Source organism: Nyctereutes procyonoides, unplaced genomic scaffold, assembly GCF_905146905.1.
Source record: "Nyctereutes procyonoides isolate TBG_1078 unplaced genomic scaffold, NYPRO_anot_genome, whole genome shotgun sequence".
Lineage (NCBI taxonomy): Eukaryota > Metazoa > Chordata > Mammalia > Carnivora > Canidae > Nyctereutes > Nyctereutes procyonoides.
In genome coordinates, this window is record NW_026575043.1 from 2,064,646 (window position 1) to 2,075,276 (window position 10,631).

The 10,631-nt window shown below is 44.9% G+C and overlaps 1 protein-coding gene across 1 annotated transcript; it reads right to left on the bottom strand.

The window, feature by feature from the left end:
- Window positions 1-622: 622 nt before the first annotated feature.
- Window positions 623-10,414, bottom strand: LOC129507596 (histone H2A type 1-C). Its single transcript, XM_055322108.1, has 2 exons — window positions 9,855-10,414; window positions 623-2,517 (listed from the first exon to the last, which is right to left on the bottom strand). The coding sequence occupies exon 1, from the start codon at window positions 10,364-10,366 to the stop codon at window positions 9,974-9,976; it is 393 nt and encodes a 130-aa protein (XP_055178083.1). The 5' UTR covers window positions 10,367-10,414; the 3' UTR covers window positions 623-2,517; window positions 9,855-9,973.
- Window positions 10,415-10,631: the final 217 nt, after the last annotated feature.

Genomic DNA, 10,631 nt, shown 5'->3' on the forward strand with positions numbered 1-10,631 from the left:
GGAGGGGCAGAGGGAGAGGCAGAAGCAGACCCTGCTGCTGAGCAGAGAGCCTGATGTGGGGCTTGATTCCAGGTCCCCGGGATCATGACCCGAGTCGAAGGTAGATGTCCAACCGACTGAGCCACCCAGGCACCCAGCACCTTTCTTTCTAATAGCCTCATGAGATTTCCTTTTCTCTGTCAAGGTTGCTCAGATACCCAGTCGGGATGAATTCTCCCTATCGAGGGACCAAGGGGAGTGCAGACAAGAGTGGGCAGTGTGTGGGGCATCCCTGTCTTGGGAGGCTCTGTTCTTGGAAGGCAGCTCAGCTGAGTTTAAAAGGCCCACCCAGGTAGCCGGGGCTGCTGCTTCAGTCCATGGGAGAGTCCTGGTGGGAGGTGAGTGGGAGCATCTCCTGTCACCTCCACACTGCGTGTCTGCCAGACTCCCTTCTGGGAGCCTCTTCCCAGCAGAGGCCCAGCGGCCACCAGAAACAGGTAGTGTTCCAGCTCTGTCAGTCCTTAGCAGAAACCAGTGAATCCTCGGGGGAGTCCCAGCATCCTCTCTACTTTTGCTTTCCTGCTTTCAGAGATAGACAGATGGATCCATCCATGAAAGGTAGATAGATAGATCTCCATTGACATAGTTTTGCACATGTTTATATTAGGCTTTACAAGGAACAATATGCTTTTAAAAAAAGCTTTACATATTTAAGAGAGAGAGCTTGGGCTCACATGTGTACGTGCAGACAAGTGGTGGGGAGGGGCAGGGGGAGAGGGAGAACTTCCAGCAGGTTTCCCCACGAGAGCGGAGCCTAACCCAGGGTTCCATCCCACCACCCTGAGATCATGACCTGAGCCGACATCAAGAGTCAGCCGCTTAACCAACTGCACCATCCAGGCGCCCCTGAACCCTGTGTTTTCTCGTATGCCACCTCATTTGATTCATTCTTAAAACTGAGAGGTGTTGTCCCATTCCACAGATGAAAAGTTTAACCCTCAGGTATGGCAGGTCACTTGCTCCTAGTTATTGGCACAGCTGGAACATGAACCCAAGTAATTCAGCTCCAGATTCCCATGCCTTTCCAGAAGGTATCCCTGCATGTCTGCTGTGTGTAGATGTATCTGTGTCTGTGCAGCTGCATGAACCACTTGGTATATGGATTTGTTATATAGAAGCCTCCTTCTTACAACCCCACCTTATGAAATCATCAGCTGTTTCTTGACTGACCAGTGTATGCCAGCAAAGTCAGGCACCATGGGGACAGCTGGCCATATGGCAATGCACCAGGAAGCCCCCCGGCCCACAGCACAAGCAGACTTTACAGGGTAGCACAGACATTCTCAAAACTTGACCTTAGAAACAAACAAATACACAAATAGACAAAACTTGACCTTGATTGAAGAAAAAAGAGCAATAAGGAGACAGACGCAGGGAAATTGGAAGAGTGTGTTTTCTGACTCCTCTGAGGAGGGTAGGAAATGGCCGTCTCACTCGGGAGATGTCTTAAGCAGGTAATTGATGAAACTGCCTTCCTGCTTCCATGTACCACCTTTTACTTCCTCATAACTGGCTGGAATTTGGGGAATCTGTTATTATTGCAATATATTATCTATGATTCTCACTAAAGAAATGGTGTGGAAAGTTAAATAATCTTATTTGTGCTGTTCTTTTGAGCTTCAAACAATTCATACATGTGTTTTTTTTTCATTGTCATAGTCTCTTAAGGTTAAGTATTACCTCCATACTACAGATGAAGAAATTGAGGCTCAAAATTACTAACTTGGTTAAGACAATTTCGTTTCTAAGGCAAAGAACCTGAGTCCAACCTGAAAGCGATTGGTGGCTGTTCACTTTCCACAACCCCAGCAGAATAGGAGGACAATTTCAGTTGTGTCATAAATCAGGGCTTATCACTCTAGCATTGTTTTATGTGCCCACCAACAGGGGACAGGTCACATAAACTAAGATGCATTGAGACAGTGCAATACCATAGGACAGCATACAGTAAGCTCCCTGCTTTCACATCTGGAAAGTTCTCCAAGATAATTGTTATGGACAAGAGCAAGTGCAGAATGGTGTCTATGGTCTGCTATCTTTTAGCAATGAAGGCAAGGGGGTATGGGGCTTGACTCACATCTGCATGAATTAACAATGGCGGATAAATAAGAAAACGAATGGCTACCTAGTGAAGTAAACCAGTGGAGGAGTGGATTCTCATTAAATATATTGTTATCTTGATTTGTTTGAATTCTCTGAATATATTACTTACTCAAAATATCAGACATATTTTGTACTAAAGAGAGCTTCCCTTTAATCATGTTTCTCTCCCCTTCCTCTCCTTATCCCCAAGGCATATGTATGTGTACACACAGAGACATAAACCCAGAAAAGTTTTCAATAGGAAAAAATTTGCAGGTGCAGAAGCAATCAGTGATGTCAGAACACTGGCACCATCCATTCATTTATTGCTGAGAACCGATGAGTTTCACAGACTCGCTTGACCCAGAGATCTCTGTAGTGAGAAGCTCTTGAAACCTAAGGAAAGAGTAGAAACCAAAGTAAATGTAGTTAGGAACTTCTTTCTCAGCCATCCTCAACACATGCAGCAAAATTTACAGACTTGTTTCTGGTATCAGCCCTTCTCAGTTCCTCACAGAGAAACTTCCCAGGGTAAGAGGACCCAGGTTCCCAGTGAAGATACTCTCATTTTGCTTTCAGGCAGGGTTGCCTGTTTGGCAAATACAAATGCAAGATGCTTGGTTAAATCTGAGTTTCAGATAAATAATTTTTGTTTTACTATAGTATGTTTCATATAATATTTTGGAGCACATTTAGTCTAAAACAATTATTTGTTGCTTATTTGCCATTTAAATTTAACTGATCACTCAACATTTTATTCTTTTTAAAAGAGTATTTAATTTTTTTAAAGATTTTATTTAGTTATTCATGAGTGACACACAGAGAGGCAGAGACATAGGTAGAGGGAGAAGCAGGCTACTTGTGGGGAGCGCAATATGGGACTCAGTACCAGGACCCCAGGATCACGACCTGAGCCAAAGGCAGATGCTCAACCACTCAGACATTTAGGTGCCCAAAGAGTATTTATTTTAGAGAGTGAGTGAGTGGGGAGAGGGGCAGAAGGTGAAGGAGGGGTAGAAAATCACTGTGCTGAGTGCTGACCCTGAGATCATGACTTGAGCTGAAATCAAGAGTTGGACACTCCACTGACTGCGCCACCCAGGCGCCCCAAGCATCCTGTATTTTATCTGGCAACCGTATATCCTCAGAGCCACCTGGAGGAAGTTGATTAAGTGCTCTTGAACACGTTAGCCCAGAAGGACAAGGATAGGTACTCCCAATGCTACTGATAGAACTTTCTGGAAGGATAGAAGTGTTCTATATCTTTGCTGTCCAGTAAGGAGCCATCAGCAACTTGAAATGTACTTAGTGCAACTGAAGCCTGAATTTTTAATTGTTTTATTTAAATTGAAAATGTCACATGTGGCTAGTGGCTACTGTATTGGACAGAGCAGCTTTAGGACCAGCTACATACCAGTTACATATCTCCCTCCAAAATGAGCAACTGGAATTTAAGGCAGAGTGGTGGTTAACATGGTACACAACCCAGGAATAAACCAAGTCCCTGCAGCTTAGTGATTATTCCCTTTCTGTGCAGATACAAGTTTTGTTGTCAGCACATTCATTCTGGGTATTTACTGAAGATCTATTATATGGGGAGGAGGTGAAGTGCTGGGGTAGAGAGACACAGAGGATAGAATTCTTCAAAAACACTCGGGAAAAGAGCGTGTTAACTGGATAATCTCAGCATTAGAATGTAAAAGCCAGCGAGGTGCCCTTCTGCGCAGAGCAGACATTGTGAGTGGATGAAAAGCATTGATTTTGTCACACACACCAGCTGTATGACTCTTTTCTTTCCACGATTCAAAGCAAACATTTAGTTACCACAGACCAGTTAGCAGTAGCGTATTCAAGAGGATTCTTTTATGCATGATAACAGCTAGCAGAGAACAGGCCCTTAGAAGAATGGAGGGCTTCCAGAGGGTTATCATGAGACATTAAGTCTGGAGAGGTTAGTGCACAAAGCTGGGAAGAGGTTAAGTGCGGAAAGCAAGTGGGCATGTTTCCCCGTTTCACTGCATGCCTGGAGACTGCAGAGGGCTAGCAGGCAAGGTGTGGACAGTGGTTAGTGGGCAGACAGCTTTCCATAGAAATTCAGATCACCGTGTGCTGGGCTCAGAGAAGGCCTCTCTGGGCTACAATATCCATCCCCTGTTCATTCGGCAGAGTGGAGTGGTCTCCTCGTGCCAGGCCCTCTGCTGTAGACAGAACAGGTCCCTAACTTGTGGAGCAGAGGATGTAATCAGAAAAGGCAAAGGGCGAGGGATCCAATAAATAAATCATGGGCTATTTTTTAAAGAATCTAAACAGTGATAGTAGAATGTGATCTGAGGTGAGAATTGAACAGAGAGGGGTTACTCTCTGTTACTTTTTTTATTTTACTTTTTAGACTTTCAGTTACAAGCTTACTACATGCTCATTTTTACACTTTACACTCAAATGCTTATAAAAGTTAACAATCTCACCTCATATGACCTTACATGGTGGGGCTTTTGTTTCTAGATGGCAGGCACCCTTTTTTTTTACCAAGTGTCTAATTTTTTTTCCTGTTTGGTTTATTTCATTATTTATTTAGTACTAATTTGTTGTACAAAGGCCAAGTGTCTAATAATACATTTTTTAAATTTTTTATTTATTTATGATAGTCACACAGAGAGAGAGAGAGAGAGAGAGAGAGAGAGGCAGAGACACAGGCAGAGGGAGAAGCAGGCTCCATGCACCGGGAGCCCGACATGGGATTCGATCCTGGGTCTCCAGGATTGCGCCCTGGGCCAAAGGCAGGCGCCAAACTGCTGCGCCACCCAGGGATCCCTAATAATACATTTAAATACACATCACCAGGAGAATTTTTCAAAAGATTAAAGGCAGTGGCAATTCATCATCCTCAGCAGGCCTACGTATTATTAGTTTCGGTATCCCTTTGTTGCTGTTATACACAAAACTGAACTACCAGAAAGGTTAACTTTTTTTTCCCTCAGATGCACTGGCCATTTGAATTTAATAATAGACACCAAATATCCTGTTTGGTCTTTTTTTCTATTATATTGTATCTTAAATTTCCTTTTAGCCTATGCGGCTCATGTCCTTTCTTACATGGTTTTGTTTCCTGCCTTGCTTGATAGCAACATCTCCCCCTCAAAACACACACACACACACACACACACACACACACACACACACACGTACAAAACTGAGGTTAAAGCGTTTCCTGAAATTTCATCTAATGTTTGCCTTTTGTATTCAGATCTGTAATCTGTCTGGGTAGGTCTATTTCAGACAGGCCTGAAGGCGGAGAAGGAGCTTGCTGGAAGACACATTGGAGCACAGGTATTTCAGAGAATAAGAGTGCCAATGAAAGTGTCTTGAAGCAGCAAAAAGCTTGACAGGAGGGAAGAGACTAGTGTGGCTGGAACAGTGAGATGGAGATGAAGTCCAGGACATGGGCAGAGGCCAGAGGTGGTCTTGGGTGGCTTCTCAGGTCATGATAAAGGAATGTGGAGAATAGATCAAGACATATGTTGGGGTGTAGGTGACATGACCTAAGAAAGTCTAGATTTGTGGAGATGAAGGGAAGGGGGTGAGGCTCACTTTTAAAATTTTGGCTCAATCAAATGGCTTTAAGGCTGTGTCACTTCCTGAGCTGGAAAGATAGGAGGAAATAACAGGCTTAGAGACCACAATGTCAACTTCTGTATCTTAGATGTATTCAGGCTGAGAAGAGAGTTCCAAGTGAAGGTGTTAAGTAGAAATGTGTATACACACATTTGCTGTTCGAAGGAGAGGTCGGAGCTGGAGATGTAAACTTGGAACTTTACAGCATCTAGCTAGCCTTTGAAATGCACTACTGATGAAAGAATAGGAACTAGTGGGGCACCTGGGTGGTCCAGTTTGTTGAGTGCCTGCTTTCGGCTCGGGTCATGATCCCAGGGTCCTGAGATCAAGTCCTGAGATGGAATCCCGGGATGGAGCACCAAGTCAGGTTCCCAGCTGAGCAGGAAGTCTGCTTCTCCTCTCCTTCTGCCCCTCCCCTTGCTCCTTCCCTCTCTCTTTCTCTCCTTCCCTCAAGTGAATAGACAAAATCTTAAAAAAAAAAAAAATGAACTAGTACCAAAATCCAAGGTTCTAAAATTTAGAGCACATCATTGTCTGACCCTCTGAGATCAGCCTTTAATACAAGAACAATTTGTTGTAGTGCCAAGTCAAGCCCAGTACTTCCAGCTCTGGCTATCTCCAAATGTAGGAGGGAATGGAATGGACATGCTCACCTGCCACCACCTGGTGTCCCTGACAATGAGGAATGTGGTCAAGGTTGAAGCTCCAACTGGCAGACAAACCACATATGGCAACGAATCTGAAGTTTAGCACACTTGCTTCTTTCAGAAGGAACCTCAACTATAATGAGGTACATTACTCCTAAGTCCTAAAGGATGCTGGTTCTGTCGGCCCTGCCCAGACTACAGTTCAAGCAAACAACTGCAATATAATGTAGTCCAATGAAGTTCTGATTTTTTTTTTTTTACGAGGGCTACACTAATTTCATGCCTGCAACTTCACTTTATTTTCAAGTTTGCATGCCATATTCTACATATGAGGCCTTATTTCCGATTTCAGTATATGCCTGGGGAATCCTCAGTGAAATTCCTAATAATCTCTAATAATACACATTATATTTAACAGGAATATTTGCATTGATAATTACAACTTAGGATCAAAAGACGACAAATCCTTAGATGATAATGTCATTGACCTGAAAATACATATATAATTTTTTATAACTATAAAATATATCATACTCCTAAAAAATACAACCAACCAACCAATTCCAATGATCACAGAAAAATTGATAGTGACTGTGCAGTGGACAGAGGAAAGGAAATCTGCCTAGATGATTTGGAAATGTAAAATGGGATTTTCTAATTGGTAATACTGTATCATACTGATCTGCTTTGTTGGGAATGTCCTATATCACCAGATAATGATTCTGTCTTAGCCTCACGTCTCAGTAAATCCCTGAGATCAACTTTTTGTCCCTGGTGTCCAGGTGTCTTCAGTAATTGGGAGGCCTGTGTTTATCATTCTCAGGAATTTGTCCCAGTTGAGATGGTCCTCCCCAGGACCCTTGAGGCATGGCGGGTGGAGACCCGCCCAATAGCTGGAAACCAACTGAAACTACTGAGAGTTTATTGCTCACTGGAGAATTTTCCAAAGACATAACTAGGGCTTTTGGATATAAACAGTGATGTTTCAAAGTAGAAGGGAAAGAAGCATGCTTGAGAAGGGGAGCTAGAAGATCTCTGAGGTGTGTCCTCTGGAGAGCCTTTTGGCTGTAGCTCTTCGGTAAGAGCTGGTCAATTGGCACCTTCTGTGTTTCTTTGAAGCTCCCCAAATAAGGTACCAGTGCAAATTAGATTTTCAGAAGAGATTTTCTACTGGAAAGAGATGTTATTAGCAACCTGTTAGTCTGGTGTCTAATTACCGTCTCCTCTAGAACAAAGTGTTTCCTAATGGACCAGCCATTGACTCAGGTCAAAATTTACACAATGCCTAATTTTCAAGTGTTTATGGTATGCCAGGGTCTCTGTTGACTTAATAAGTTAACAAGATGGGGTCTTTGACTTTAAGGAGGTCTTGTCCAAGATGAAACAAACAAAATTAACACAATGTATTATTCATCAATCAAATACAAAGTTTTGTTACTGGAGCCTAGAAGGAAGAATTCAAAGTCAAATCTAACTCCTTCCTCATTCATCACAGAAAATTAGTTTATCAAGTCCTGTAGCTCTTTACCAAACCACCTCCAGATTTGTCCCCTTGATTCAAAAGTGTATTTGCTTTCCCCAGGTTTACAGTGCTAACCCACCGCCAAGATTCACCTTCCTTTCTGTAGATTCCAGGGGGAACCCCGCTCCTCCTTCCCTTAAATTCTTCAGTTTAGTATGCAACCGGTAACATTCTGGTATGTGGACAAAGTTAACGCATCATGTATTGAATTTTTACTGGTTTCATTCTTTTGACAATAATCTCTTAGGGAGCAGTGTTCACAGAACAGCCAGCGTTAAAGTGCTTGGCTTCCTGACCTTGGAACTTAGACAATTTTTTTATGCTCTGTTCCTGTTTCCTCCTCCTTAAAATCCAGGTAGGGATAGCACCGACTGCTGGAGGGTTGGGTTGCATGAATTTTCTGGAAGCATGAACTGTGCCGGACACAGTAATGCTTAGTAAGTGTTGGCCATTACTCCTGAGTGCCTGCTGAGCCTACTCATTTCATCATGAGGTGAGCGAACGTGAGCAGGAAGGAAGGAATGTAAGCCGGGGAGGTGGAGGCATCAAGCCCAAGGTCACCTGGTCAGTGCTGGAGCGGGCTTCAAAAGCAATCTGGAAGGTTAATGAAGAGGATTGCTAGGTTTATACAAAGCGATCTGACCTAAGGAGCCATGTTCTCCAGCATACAAGAAATTCTGAGTGGAATAACCCAGTCGCCTGAGTGGACCCCTAGCCTAGAACGCTGTGAGGCCAGACATCCCCGGAGTGAAGATTTGCAGTCGGGCTACATATTAGAATCGTTAACAGCTAGCTCCTAGGGAAATTCTAACCTGTGGCCATTTCCTGCCACTTTTCCTTCCCCAGACTCACAGACACTAGCCACTTTTTTCCCCTGGTGACAGCAAGGCCAAGGAAGGGGAGGCGGGGCTGGGGGCAGGTGGCAGGCGCGAGGGGGAAGAGGAGGAGGGCGGGGGAGGGTGGGGGCTGCCTCCAGACCACTTTATGAGCTGCAATATTTAGAAAGTGGGAGGCGCGTCCGGGGGGGGCGGAGTTTAGGTTTAGATTATCTCCCGGGCTCAAACAGCGTTTGAAAAAGACATGGTTTTTGCTTGGGCTGTCCGAGTCTCTGCGCGCAGAGGGAGGCCTAAACTGCGGCCCACTCATTCCCCAAAGCATAAATCAAGTCATCCTGAAGAAACACTTAGTGAAATTCGACCCTACAGAATAAGACCGTAGGAACTTTCGCAGGGCCCCCAGATTGCTACTTTTGGAGCTGGAGCAGCTAAAGTACCACATCCTTGGGAGGCCTTATAAATCTAGGCATTTGAGCCTCGAAATGTAATTCACTCCGGTTCGTTGACTGTTAGGCACTGATCTAGGCTAGGGGCTTTATGTGGTTTAGTTGGCACAAAAAAATGCAATTATGACATCACCATCTTACGTCGATTTAGAGCTGACACGCCCGAGAGACACACCCGAGAAACTAGCCCAATACAATTACCTTGTGAACAGGGAGAAGCTACAATTCGAATCTGGATCCACTCAGTGTTGTGACCCACCTTATATTAACGCCGAGAAGTCATTTTTCAGAGGACTTTCACTGCCTTAGGCTTCAGGAATTGTTTTTACAACTTACAGAAGCAGAACCTAACTCTTTTACAATTTAGTTGAGTTGCTTGGAGCCAAAGACGAGGCGTCTAAGAGGGTTGGCGTAGGGACATTATCGTGCTATTCGGTTAGTTTGCTTTCAAGAGCACCTAAGTTTGCAAGACAAAATTTAGAGGCCGCGGAAAGAGTTCTGCGGTTAAACCACTCCGTCTGATAGGCGTGCATTACGGAGGTCGCCAAGTACATTCAATGATCAGGTGCTAATCAATTTGCCATTTCCCATTGACAGACCAGCATCTTGGAACTTTTTCTCGAAACCGGAGAACCCTCTATATCCTACTTTGGGAAAAACCTTAACTTACCTTTTCCCATTTCCTCCCTTTATCAAAAGTGCGGCATTAGCTCTTCCTTTGAATTGGTGGGGGGCTCTGAAAAGAGCCTTTGGGTTTGAAAGCGTTTCCGAAAACTCCGGTTTACCAAATCACTTGCCCTTGGCCTTATGGTGGCTCTCGGTCTTCTTGGGCAGCAGCACGGCCTGGATGTTGGGCAGGACGCCGCCCTGCGCGATGGTCACGCGGCCCAGCAGCTTGTTGAGCTCCTCGTCGTTGCGGATGGCCAGCTGCAGGTGGCGCGGGATGATGCGCGTCTTCTTGTTGTCGCGGGCCGCGTTGCCCGCCAGCTCCAGGATCTCGGCCGTCAGGTACTCCAGCACGGCCGCCAGGTACACCGGCGCGCCCGCCCCGACCCGCTCCGCGTAGTTGCCCTTGCGGAGCAGGCGGTGGACGCGGCCCACCGGGAACTGGAGCCCAGCACGAGAGGAACGAGACTTCGCTTTGGCCCGAGCCTTGCCGCCCTGCTTGCCACGTCCAGACATCGTAGACTAGAAGAGACGCCAACACAAGAAAGCTATTTACTTGCCAAAACAAACCTAACAGTGAAGTAGGTAGAAATATGGCTGCTTTTATAGGCATTTCCTGGGGAGTAAATCCGGGTGTCTGATTGGCTAATAACTAGACTCAGTCAAGTAACCAATAGAAAAGCTCTATTTCCATACCTTATTTGCATAGTTCTGCCCATGGATGACAGCCTCGCTGCTTGTCTTCCAATGAACTAAGACTCTGTCTGCATCCTTCATTAGC